This window comes from Pelmatolapia mariae, linkage group LG3_W, assembly GCF_036321145.2.
Source record: "Pelmatolapia mariae isolate MD_Pm_ZW linkage group LG3_W, Pm_UMD_F_2, whole genome shotgun sequence".
NCBI classification, from domain to species: domain Eukaryota; kingdom Metazoa; phylum Chordata; class Actinopteri; order Cichliformes; family Cichlidae; genus Pelmatolapia; species Pelmatolapia mariae.
The window spans coordinates 92,716,030-92,729,113 of record NC_086229.1 but is presented as its reverse complement, the minus strand read 5'-3'; the positions used below and the strand labels follow the sequence as shown (position 1 = coordinate 92,729,113).

Below are 13,084 nucleotides of genomic sequence, written 5' to 3'. Positions count from 1 at the left end.
GTCTGTAAGAGAGAAAAAAAGAAAGAAAATCAACAACATGTAATTTAAATGTAGTTGTATAGAATGCAATCAGTTTATCTAACAATCAGATTGTACATATTAACAAAAATATCCAAGCCGTCCTCAATAATGAAAGCAAAATGGTGTGGATCACAAGAGCTGCATCTTTAATGAAAACACTTTTTTCTCTTGCTGATGAATGAACTGAACTGTACAATGTGAAAATGCACAGTGAATAAAGTGCAATATGCAGTAAATGGAACAATGTGCACTGGTGTTACAGATCGTGAAAAGTAGTGAAGTGAATTTGTTCATAACAAGCAAAAATCAAACACATTTGAAACTGACCACTAAATGATAACCAGAGGTGTCAAAAGTGCACATTCTTACTAAAGTTTAGATACCTCGGGGGTCGGACCGTTGTTGTAGCGCTAACAAAGTGCCAACGTAATCAGTGTAAGCAAACTAGATGATTCCTACAATTATATAATTATTAACGTCAAATTTAGACATGAAAGACTCTGTACCAACCTTTACGATCCACTTGCAAGGTTTCCACAGTCGATGATCCATGCGTGACTTTAATTTTATTTTAAATTGTAATTACAATGTTGAGAAACTCCCTGTAAAACTTTCATCCTTCCATAAGCAAGTCCTCTTAGCGTGGACCCTCATTTATAAACACAACTTCTCACCACACAAATACCTCATCTGGAACAACAGAGATATTTTATATAAAAATAAATCACTTTTCCTGGAAACTTGGGTCCAAAATGGGATCCTATTGGTGGCTCAGCCGGTTAATAAAGAGGGACAACTACTTACTTACAATGACTTTATTGCACTATATAATTTTCCAATCAGTGTTCAGGAATTCTCAATGGTGCTTGGTGCCAGACCCTCAGGGACTTCAATGTTATATAAAAACACTGACAGCTCAATATCTACCTCAGTCACTCTCCCTGATCCAGCTGAGTCAGCAGTAGGAAACATCTGCTTTTCACAGGATCTTGGTAACAGCAATAAGAGAATACGTAGTTTATTCCAAGAAGATATATAATATCTTACTGGAACCGATATGTTCCAGATATCAAGTGGAAGACAGTCTGGATGATCCCCCATAAATATTTGATTGTAAATAAGGTGAAGGAAGTCTCATTTAAAATTTGACATAAATGTTATCCAGCCAGTAAATACATGGTAAAATTTAAAGGAGACATAAATACTAATTGTACTTTCTGTGGGGATCATCCAGAAACTGTGACACATCTTTTTTGGTCGCATTCTTTTACACAGAGATTCTGGAAGGAATTTAGCAGTTTTGTTATTGTCCATATTTTAAGGGAGTTTTCTTTACGATGGGAAAATGTTTTACTCTGTTTCTTTAAGTTCCCCAAGAAGAATGATAAATGTTTTTTATAATAAATTTGTTAATACTTTTAGCTAAATTTTTATCCATAAATGTAAGTTTACTAATAAAACACCACATTTCTGTCATTTTTTTTAAGGATGTGGAATTGTACATACAATCAATATCAGACTCCACCAACAAAAAGACTGTCAAAAAATATATATATATGTGAATTTTTGCGTGTATTCATACAATTATTACTTTTTTCTTTTTTACCCCTGGTTTTGTGTTCATGTTCTGTTCTTTTGTTCATCTGTTCGTATGTTTTGTACTCATTGTTTGTTAAATAAAGTTCTTTAAAAAAAAAAGCGCCGATGATCCATGCAGGATCGTATCTCTGCCTACTGTGGAGGTCACTTGTTTCCGGTTAGTGTGGAGGTCCCAATATGGCGCTCCCCAGTGGCTGCAGCCAGACCCTTCTCCCTCCTGCCTCCCCTTTCCCTCATACACCTGTTGCCTCTGTGGAAGCTCCGCCATAGCCACCAACAAACAACTGACTTGTTTTTACACACCGACCAGCATCCGGCCAATCCGCCACCTTTCACTGTTTATACCGTTACAAAAAAAACATCATCGGCCCATTAAAAATGAAAAATCACCATCGGTATGCCCGATGGCCAGTCCAGCTGTGGTCGTGCCATCAGTTAACCCTTCACGTGCCAGCTGTGACACGCGTGCCCAGGGTTGCCGACCCCTGCTCTAAAGCATCTGATTTGGATTCCTGAGATCAAATATATTTTCCTTTGGCTTTGTTTTCTTCCCATTTGTGGCTTTAATGTAGTGTTACATCCTGTTTGTTTGCTTCCATCTGTACACATGTCCAGATTCACTGTTATGTTTCTATTCTTACATTGCTGTGTGATCACTGTTCCCTCTGCTGACTGATGTGACCTTTTGTATCTCACACTGATACTTGTCATATTTGTATCTGCGCCTAAAAGATAAAAAGTTTTCCATGCTAAAACACAGCTCCACCTCCTGCAGTTCTCCCTCTGAACCACTAGATGTCTCTGTTATCTAAATGAAGACGTGCAGCACAGCAACCACAGCAGCGCTCAGATCACACGTGTCCTGTTCTTATGTATAAAAGCATGAAACAGGTGAGACAGGTGGGATCAATATTAATGTTGTGGAAATATATGAAAAAGCAACAGAAGAGTGAAAACATTTCGTGTTTCTAGAAAGATCTTTCAGCTCAGAGCTGCTCACAGACTGTATTTACAAGTGACAAACTGCAACTCTACAGTACATCTACAGTATATATCAAATCTATTCTGTATTCAAATCTATTGAGTGATGTTTGAAAGTCTTTCCAGGTGAGTTTGATCCAGGAGGGTCTGAAGCCAGAGTCAGACAGAGACTGTGCAGAGACTGTAGAAGGACAGAGCAGCAGCAGAGCAGTCCAGATACACTGATGATCCTCTGTCAGATCCAGAGGGACACACAGGGATGATGCTGGACTCTACATTGTGTCTGACAGTGGAGCTGTTCTCAGAGCAGTTCACTCTGCAGCACTGACAGTCATCTGCACTTCATTCCTCTGTCAGTCACTGCTGGATGAAGCTCTCCTCTCCACCTCCCAGTAACATGGCCCAGTCAGAGCGTCTCTACACACAAGCTGCTGCTGCTTCAACCTCTCTGGATCATCAGGACACAGCTGCTCCTCTCTCAGCACACACACCGTCCTGTTTACCATCATCAGCTCCACCTGCAGAGAGAAGAAGGAAGAGCAGAGGAGATAAACGAGTGTTTCCAGAGACTCTTCATCAGCTGTCAGTCAGTGATGCAGCACATCCAGTATAAAGAGCAGCAGGGACTTCAGTGCTGGGACTGTACTAGGACTCATTGTTGCTTCACTTTTTCTAATCTTTGGATTTTTATTGAAGTTGATGAAAATGTTTTTCCCTCCTAGTTTGAGTTTGGACTTTCATTCATTAGAAGAACCTTGGTGTGTCCACTCTGAGCTCTGTAGGAACCCCAACAACAAGCCCAACAATCCAGATGGACGGTTCCAGCTGTTAACTGGAGGAATTCCATCCAAACATCTGCTCTCACTAAAGTCTTCCTCACCTACAGACTGTGTTCTTCACTGCTTTAAACTTGGAAATGAATGCAGTCATTGGTCTGTGTGCTGCTTTGTTCAGAGAGCTGATTGGCTGTTGACAGTGTTTGATCAGAGCGTGTCAGCCGTTACCATGGTGACCATAAAGGTCAGAAACAGGAAGTGTTTGTGTCCAATCCTGAAGCCTGTCACCATTCTCCTCTCACAGCTTCACTGAGAAGCTGCAGCTTTACAGGAAACACTGGATCTTTGTTTCATACTGACTGTGTTTAGTACAATACTGCTGACAGCACCACCCACTCACTCCATCACTCTACTGACCTCAGAGTCTCCAGTCTGTAGTCTGGACTCTGCTGAGGATCAGACAGCTGCTTCACATCTGGATATTTCAGGTTGTTTCCTCTCAGCTCCAGCTCTCTCAGATGGGAGGGGTTGGACTTCAGTGCTGCTGCCAGATAATCACAGCTGATCTTTGACAAACCACAGGCCATCAATCTGTATAAAGAATGAAAGATGTAAGTTTATTAGACAAAGTGTGAGCTTGAAATCATTCAGTGTTTCATCATCTGTTCAGAGCTGAAGAAGGTTCAGAATGTAGAAGTTTAGAAAATGGAAACTCCAAACAGCTGAAGCCAACAGGAAGCAGCTTCAAATAGGAAACTGTGCAGAGTTTCAGACTATATGTCCTGATGCAGCCAGTTGGATTTTGGAGATTTGAATCTCTGTTCTGTGACTAAGTCCTTGAATCATTTCTTCCAGTTGGTCCAACAAGACAGACTAAGTGTTGGACATGTGTTGTGGCTCCATTAGGGGAGCTTCTACATGTGATGTGATGGCCCCTCTGGGTCTGTCAGGTCACAGCACTGAAGAGAGCTCAAACTGGGCACACAGTTGTTCCAGTCTGGACCAAAGACTCTATACTGGGACTGAGGGACTGCTTTGACTGCTCCCACTGGGACTTGTTAAAGGCTCATGTTCTCACTTAGATCATCGATTTCTACTTACATTTCTTTCTGGGAAAAATGGGGATTACTTTGGAAACAGGAAGTATTTTCCCCAATAAGCAGCCCTGGATTAGTAAATCACTCCAACATGTTCTCAGGCAGAAGAAGCTGTCTTGTTATGAGGGAGAGAAGAAAAAGATTGAGGCACAGAAACTTGTTGAAAGAGAGATAAAGCAGCTAAAATCAGGTGTAAAAGTAAAGCAGAGGATGAGCTGAATAAAGGACACTCAAGGCTGGCTTAGAAAGGAATGAAGTCCATGGTGGGGATGCAGAACAAGGAGCAAAGATGAATGTGATGCTGAATCAGCAGAAGACTTGGACTCATTTGATTCCAGCTTTGATATCATTGATTTCAATGAAGAGCTTTGTGATTGTAGCAAAGGGCTGGTAGCTCTGAGAGTCCCACTGATGAGGTGTTTGTGTGGAAATCTCTTAGTGGGACCAAAGAGAGAAAAAGCCCTGGTCCTGATGCTGTGGGAGGGAAATGATTGAAGTGTGCTGTGAGGAACTGACTGGGAGATTTTCACACATTTTCCAGTCCTCCTTGGAACAACAGGAAGTTCCCAGCATATGGAAACAAAGGTTAAGTGTCCTATGGCACTCAGTAGGTATATGTACCGGTATCCGGTGCCATTATGGAACCAGTTCTGACATAAACGGTAGTAACCAGACTGAAAAGCAGCGCACATTTCGGTGCTTTTTTTTCCCTGAGATGTCATACACTCTGGATTCTAGCCAATCATTTTACCTTTCCAAGGATAGTAGGCGGGCCCAGGTACGTACGTTCTTTTAGAGCAGAGCTACAGATTAAAAATGCCCAAGGCGAAGCGGTCAAAGTCTGGCTGTACTTCACAGCAAAAGATGCAAACTCAGCAGCCTGCAACAAGTGCTGATACTGTGCAAAGGAGGTAACACCTTGAATCTGATGAAACACCTGGCGACGCATAGCGTTTTTTTAAAAGCCGAGAAATGCACCGTATTTGATAGCTTGCTGCGAGACCTCACACCGAGGACATCCACTGCGGGTGTGGTGCCTGTTATCAGACCCGGAGTTAGCAACATCCCCCAAGAAGCCGAAGAGGAGAGTCCTGGCCCCTAGCCCTGCCAGTGTAGCAGAAATGATGAGGATGATGATGGCAGCAGCAGCTGTTCTTCTCTGTGTGAGTAGCTTAATGTTGTTCATGTGTAATTTACGTTGAGTAGGCTAACCACGTTATTACATTAATGCATGTAAGGTGAACTAGCAAACACCATCGTAGTTACATGCGGCTGTCTTCTTGTTTGATGGCAGATACTCCCTTCACCCTGGCCAAAAAGGCTAAAATGACCAAAGAAAAAGTGGAAAACAGCTAAACATGAGAGGTTTTTGGACAAAGTTTGTGTTCTCCATTCTTTAAGCACCGTTTAAGCACCGGCACCATTTCAAAAGTACCGGGTTGGCACCGGTATCGGATAAAACCTAAACGATACCCATCCCTAGCACTCAGTGATGATGGTGCTGTGGCCCCACCACCTCCACCTCTTTCTAAAGGAACTAACTGTCATCTGAAGCTTCAAATGGAACTAAGACTTCCTCCACTAGGTGGCAGTGTCTGATGAGAAAGTGTTAGTGGAGCTGGCCTGGAGTCAGAAACAGGAAGATGCAGGATTTGGGCTGAAATGGGGAAAAGTGGTTGGCACTAGTGCCTTAAAGCAAGAAGGTTGTAGGTTGAAGCTTGTTGGCCTTTCTGTGGAGGTTGGATGTTCTCCCACAGTCCAATGAAATGCTGCTTAGGTTCATTGGTGCTTCTAAATTGGCTGTAGGTGTGGATGTGAGAGAGTGCTTCTCTGTCTCTCTCTGTTGGCCCTGTGATGGACTGCTCACCTGTGCAGGTGGACCACGCCTCTTGCCCTATGACAGCTAGGGCACAGGCTGCAGCCCTGTGAGCCTAAGCTGAATAAACAGTTAGCAAAAATGATCCATAGATGGCCTGAAATTCCCCAGTTAGCAGTTTGGTAGATAGCTATGACATGCTAATCCCATCCAGCAGCTGTATTCTACCTGTAAGCTGATCCCTGCTGAGCCAAAGCACTTTTTCACATACAAATTACAACCTTTAATAGAAACCTATTGGTCAGCATCTTATTAGCCTGCTGTTAGCTTCATTCCACAGAAAACTGAGAGAAACTAACAGAGTTGATAAAGAATAAAGAGAAATGTGCTGATTTAAAGCCTTTGAAGTGCTTCAGATGATCTCTGTCCACTTCTGTCCACTCATTCATTCATGTAAGCTTCTAATGCAGCTTTGATCTTCACAGTCTGCTTCATGAAACTCATTCTAACCCTGAATGTCAGAGTGTTCCTCCTTCTCTTTCCCATCATTCATGCTGGCAGTGGAGGAGATTTGGATGTTGGACTGTGTTTTGGATGATGTGTGTATGTTTGTGTTGGACTGCTGTCTGTAAAGCAAACGCACATTTTGCTTTGGATTTCAGTGTCACACAGACTTTAAGGTGGAATGAAGAGTTTGAGAGTTTCACAGTGAATTATCCAGTGGAGGATTTTTCTTCTTCTTTGAAGGTTTGAAATGTGAACATTGTTCTGCTGCAGCCAATGGACTAAACCAGAGAAGAAGAAAACAGACTTTACCATGAAGATCCTCAGTGTGGATCAGTATAATATCAGCCTGATGTCTGCAGTTTAGTGTCAGCACAACTTTCACATCATATTCATCTCAGCACAACTAAAACATGCTGACTGACCTCAGAGTTTCAAGTCCACATCCTGGACTCTCCAGGAAACCACACAGATGCTTCACTCCTGAATCCTGCAGCTTGTTGTTGGAGCTCAGGTCCAGCTGTCTCAGATGGGAGGGGTTGGACTTCAGTGCTGCTGCCAGATAATCACAGCTGATCTCTGACAAACCACAGCTCCACAATCTGTATAAAGAATGAAAGATGTAAGTTTATTAGACAAAGTGTGAGCTTGAAATCATTCAGTGTTTCATCATCTGTTCAGAGCTGAAGAAGGTTCAGAATGTAGAAGTTTAGAAAATGGAAACTCCAAACAGCTGAAGCCAACAGGAAGCAGCTTCAAACAAACACAACAAGAGAAAAAACTCTGAATGTTTCACATTAAAGTCGTACATTTCTCATAAAAACAGGACAAAGACTTGAAAAAGTCGTGTTTTTCCTTCCAGGAACCACAAGGCTTCACTTTTAAAGGTGAAGTGTGAAAGAAATGGACATATTTGAAGTCCAACACCTTTTTCCAGTCACATGATTAAAGCAGACAAACTACAAGCTCATTTTCATTCCAACAAGTCATCTTCTGACCTGGACTAACAACACTGGTCTCTATGTGCAGCTGGCTGTGAGACCAGTGCTCAGGGAGCGTCTACAAAGTGCAACACTGAAAGAACATCACACACTCATTTGCTTCCAGCACTTTCACACAAACATCTACTGTCATTATTGTCACCAAACTTTGTGGATCCTTTATTGCAAATTCAAATTCAATTCAATTCAATTCAATTCAATTTTATTTATATAGCGCCAAATCACAACAAAAGTCGCCTCAAGGCGCTTTATATTGTACAGTAGATCGCACAATAATAAATACAGAGAAAAACCCAACAATCATATGACCCCCTATGAGCAGCACTTTGGCGACAGTGGGAAGGAAAAACTCCATTTTAACAGGAAGAAACCTCCGACAGAACCAGGCTCAGGGTGGAGCGGGGCCATCTGCTGTGATTGGTTGGGGTGAGAGAAGGAAAACAGGATGAAAGACATGTTGTGGAAGAGAGACAGAGATTAATAACAGACATGATTCGATGCAGAGAGGTCTATTAACACATAGTGAGTGAGAAAGGTGACTGGAAAGGAAAAACTCAATGCATCATGGGAATCCCCGGCAGCCTACGTCTATTGCAGCATAACTAAGGGAGGATTCAGGGTCACCTGGTCCAGCCCTAACTATTTGCTTTAGCAAAAAGGAAAGTTTGAAGCCTAATCTTGAAAGTAGAGATAGTGTCTGTCTCCCAAATTCAAACTGGAAGCTGGTTCCACAGAAGAGGGGCCTGAAAACTGAAGGCTCTGCCTCCCATTCTACTTTTAAATACTCTAGGAACAACAAGTAAGCCTGCAGAGCGAGAGCGAAGTGCTCTAATAGGGTGATATGGTACTACAAGGTCATTAAGATAAGATGGGCCTGATTATTTAAGACCTTGTATGTGAGGAGCAGGATTTTGAATTCAATTCTGGATTTAACAGGAATCCAATGAAGGGAAGCCAATACAGGAGAAATATGCTCTCTGTTTCTAGTCCCTGTCAGGACTCTTGCTGCAGCATTTTGGATTAGCTGAAGACTTTTCAGCGAGTTTTTAGGACATCCTGATAACAGTGAATTACAGTAGTCCAGCCTGGAAGTAATGAAGGCATGAACTAGTTTTTCAGCGTCACTCTGAGACAGGATATTTCTAATTTTAGAGATGTTGCACAAATGGAAGAAAGCAGTCTTACATATTTGTTTAATATGTGCGTTGAAGGACATGTCCTGGTCAAAAATGACTCCAAGGTTCCTCACAGTGTTACTGGAGGCCAAGGTAATGCCATCCAGAGTAAGAATCTGGTTAGATACCATATTTCTAAGATTTTCAGGGCCGAGTACAATAACCTCAGTTTGATCTGAATTAAGAAGCAGAAAGTTAGCGGCCATCCAGTTCTTTATGTCTTTAAGACATTCCTGCAGTTTAACTCATTGGTGTGTGTTACCTGGCTTCATGGATAGATAGAGCTGAGTGTCATCAGCATAGCAGTGAAAATTTATGCTATGTCTTCTAATGATGCTGCCTAAGGGAAGCATGTATAATGTAAATAGAATTGGTCCTAGCACTGAACCCTGTGGAACTCCATAATTGACCTTAGTGGGTGAAGAGGACTCTCCATTTACATGAACAAACTGGAGTCTATTAGATAGATATGATACAAACCACTGCAGTGCAGTACCTGTAATACCTACAGCATGTTCTAATCGCTCTAATAGGATATTATGGTCAACAGTATCGAACGCTGCACTGAGGTCTAGCAGGACAAGCACAGAGATGAGTCCACTGTCAGAGGCCATAAGAAGATCATTTGTAACCTTCACTAAAGCTGTTTCTGTGCTGTGATGAGCTCTGAAACCTGACTGAAACTCTTCAAATAAGCCATTCCTCTGCAGATGATCTGTTAGCTGTTTGACAACTACTCTTTCAAGGATTTTTGATATGAAAGGAAGGTTGGAGATTGGCCTATAATTAGCTAAGACAGCTGGGTCTAGAGATGGCTTTTTGAGTAAAGGTTTAACAACAGCCAGCTTGAAGGCCTGTGGTACATAGCTGATTATTAGAGATAGGTTGATCATATTTAAGATTGAAGAATTAATTAATGGCAGGACTTCTTTGAGCAGTTTTGTAGGAATGGGGTCTAAAAGACACGTTGATGGTTTGGAGGAATTAATTATTGAAGTTAACTCAGAAAGATCAATTGGAGAAAAAGAGTCTAACTTAACATCAGTGGTACTAAAAGTAGCTGTAGATAATATTACATCTGTGGGATGATTATTGGTAATTTTTTCTCTAATGATAAAAATTTTATTTGTGAAGAAGTTCATGAAGTCATTACTAGTTAATGTTAAAGGGATTGTTGGCTCAGTAGAGCTCTGACTTTTTGTCAGCCTGGCTACAGTGCTGAAGAGAAACCTGGGGTTGTTCTTATTTTCTTCAATCAGTGACAAATAGTAAGATGTTCTGGCTTTGCGGAGGGCTTTCTTATAAAGCAGCAAACTATTTCTCCAGGCTAAATGATGATCCTTTAAATTTGTGACACGCCATTTCCTCTCCAGCTTACGACTTAAATGGGATCAAATGGTCAGACAAAAGAGGGTTATGAGGAAATATGATGAAATGTTGTGTATTAGCAGCAAGTTATTGAATCATTTTCCTCAGAAACCAAACAAAATGATTGACAAACATGTTTTTACAAACTCAGTGTTGCACTTGGATCAGCAGGATAAGCTGATGTTTAAAGGCATTTGAGTCTCGCTGTATGAGAGTCCAGTTATTCCTCAATATTTATGGATGATGTTCTTTCAGTGTTGCACTTTGTAGACGCTCCCTGAGCCTCACAGCCAGCTGCACATGGACCAGCTGACATTACCCAGCATTAGAGGCGGCTGTAAAAAAATGGATTTTCCTATTTAAATGGTTTTAATTTGAATGAAGCAATGTTGATTCATTCAATCCTGAATGGATTTTTAATATAAATGTATTTTGCCAGAATCTCAGGTTAAAGCTCCCAAAAGTATTTCAACAACAAGCAAACAGATAAAACAGTAAATGAGAGCAGCTAAACACACAAAGATGGAAACACAGAGCGTGGATCGTTCACTCGACGGCACGTACACGGACACGCCGTCGGGGCTGAAAGTGGACAGCTCACAGATCCTGTAGCTGCAGGTTTCATCTGTCTCCAACCAAAACTGAGTGAACCAGCAGCAAAAGAAGATCCAAACTACGCTTTACGTTTGATGAACATCGTCATGAATTCTCTCTGACTTTGACGTTTACTTCCTGCACAGCTCTCTCTCTCTCAGTGTACTTCAAGAACAGTTTACCTTCAAAAATCTGTTTTCTGCATTATTCACTGCTTATTACGCACCAGTCTGCTGTTGTGTTCACTGCTGTCGGCCTCCGAAAACAAAGCCTCATTTCTGCTGTTCAATACTGAAGAAATGGAAACCTTTTAAAATGATGACAGATTACAAACTCTCAGCTGTGTCTGTAATCAAACCTCTGTAACTTTGCTTCACTTCAGCAGCATCAGCTCATGTTCACATGTTGATTCATGGTTTGCTTCAGTTTTTGATCGACTGCAGAATATTTTGAAGGTTATCTGCTATAAAAAGCCAGAAGAGGAAAATCTGCTTCATGTGTTTCTGTTTGATCCTCAGTGACTTTGACACAAAGGCCTCTGCTGTGATGATCACACCTCTGATCAAGTCTCACAGTGTCAGCTTTGTTTTTATACATATGTGCTGATAAATGATCAGAAGAAGAATATATATGATACCTATTTGGGGGTGGGGGGGGGGGGGGGGGGGGTGTGGGGTGGGGGTGAGGGGTCAGGGGGTCAGGGGGTCAGGGGAGGGGGGTTTTGCCTGTGGGCATTGCCCCCCACACCCCCTTTGCCGAGCTTAAAAACTGACATCTTGTGCACGTACGAGCACGCGCGCATGCACTCTCATGTACGCGCTTTCACTCTTCCGAAAAGGGACGCTTCCTGCGGTCCCACTGCGCATGCTCTGTCTCCTCCTAGCAGGGTGTTTTTTTAATTAAAGGTTCATCAACCGCTGTAGGCATTTCGGGCTTTTCACGGTAAATTTACACAAACAGGAATGACTTTGTCTTTTATTCTATAGAAAGACTTTTGTTGTCAGAAAATCAAGCTGAAACGTCAGTGTGTTTTATAAGCAGATTTTCTACAGTTAGTAGCTAGTTAGTTGGCTGTTTCAGACTTTAAGACGCTGTTTATCTCAAGAAATGGTGAATAAGGATGTGGAGAGAGACCAAACTTTTATCCCTTTCATTAAATAACTGCATCCCCCCCAAAAAAACCTTTCACCTAAGAACAGCGCCGTTAGTTCGCATTCATTTTCAGTTAAAATTTAAAATAATTAAAACAAAAATAGGCGAGGGCTTTCCGAGACATTCTTTAAAACACAGATGTGCAACGCATTATTTAATTAGTGTTTATCAGCCGATGCGTTTTAGTTTTCAGTGTGAATATATACAAACAGGAGTTACTTTTGCAATAGTGTTTTACACACTCTAACCGAAATGGTAGATTTTGTGTGTTTTTTAACAACTGCACTTTGGGGAGGGGGATAGTTAAGGCGAATTTGAGGTCTGTGCTTTGGGGTGGGGGAAGAGGCATAAAGGTTTATAAAAGCCAGCAAACTCTATCCTTGAGCCTGACACCCGCACGTTAGTTTGTGTATTCGACCGTAAATTTTTAGAGAAAATACGCATTGAATTTTGATGCAATTTTTAAAACATAGATGTGCAATACATTATTTTAATGTCGTTTATCAAACGCTGTGTGCGTTTTGGTTTTCACTGTGAATGATTTACTTTTGTAAATGCAGGATCACATTTTTTTAATGGTGCTTTTGAGACACTGATCTGAAAGATAAATGCTTTCGGTAGAAGCAGCTTTGCTGGATTTGTTTTTTAACTTGGTGAAACATAGTGCGAAACTTGTAATTTAGTATTTTTACAGGTTTTAACTGTGTGGTCTTTCTGTCTTTCTGGAAAATGTTGGTAAACTTGTGACATGAGAGCATGCACCGTACTCTTCAGACCTGTCAGCTTTGCTCGTTTCATAGATCCTCTGTTGATAAAACTGATAAAACTCTAGATGTAAAATTTTAAGGCTACATATTATTTATCTCGCACTAAGTCTGCTTGGCATATGCTATGTATAAAGGCTCTTTCCAAAAAAGTGTAGAGGCGACTTTAGCGTGATTAATTTATTACAGTGTCAGTTTTCCCTCCTTTGTCTAGCTGGTGCAAGTTTTTTGTTTAT

The 13,084-nt window shown here is 41.4% G+C and overlaps 1 protein-coding gene across 3 annotated transcripts in view; it reads right to left on the bottom strand.

The window, feature by feature from the left end:
• Window positions 1–1,534: 1,534 nt before the first annotated feature.
• LOC134625020 (protein NLRC3-like) overlaps window positions 1,535–13,084 on the bottom strand; it is a 48,364-nt gene continuing 36,814 nt past the window's right edge. For 2 of the 3 annotated variants that reach the window (XM_065470390.1, XM_063470323.1), the window contains exons 10-12: window positions 7,220–7,396; window positions 3,795–3,968; window positions 1,536–3,119 (exon numbers count right to left, since the gene is read on the bottom strand). In XM_065470390.1, the coding sequence (XP_065326462.1) occupies window positions 3,110–3,119; window positions 3,795–3,968; window positions 7,220–7,396 (361 nt within the window). In that variant the 3' untranslated portion in view covers window positions 1,536–3,109. Of the gene's footprint in view, window positions 3,120–3,794; window positions 3,969–7,219; window positions 7,397–13,084 lie in introns of all 3 variants that reach the window. The other variant, XM_065470391.1, reaches the window with a different exon arrangement.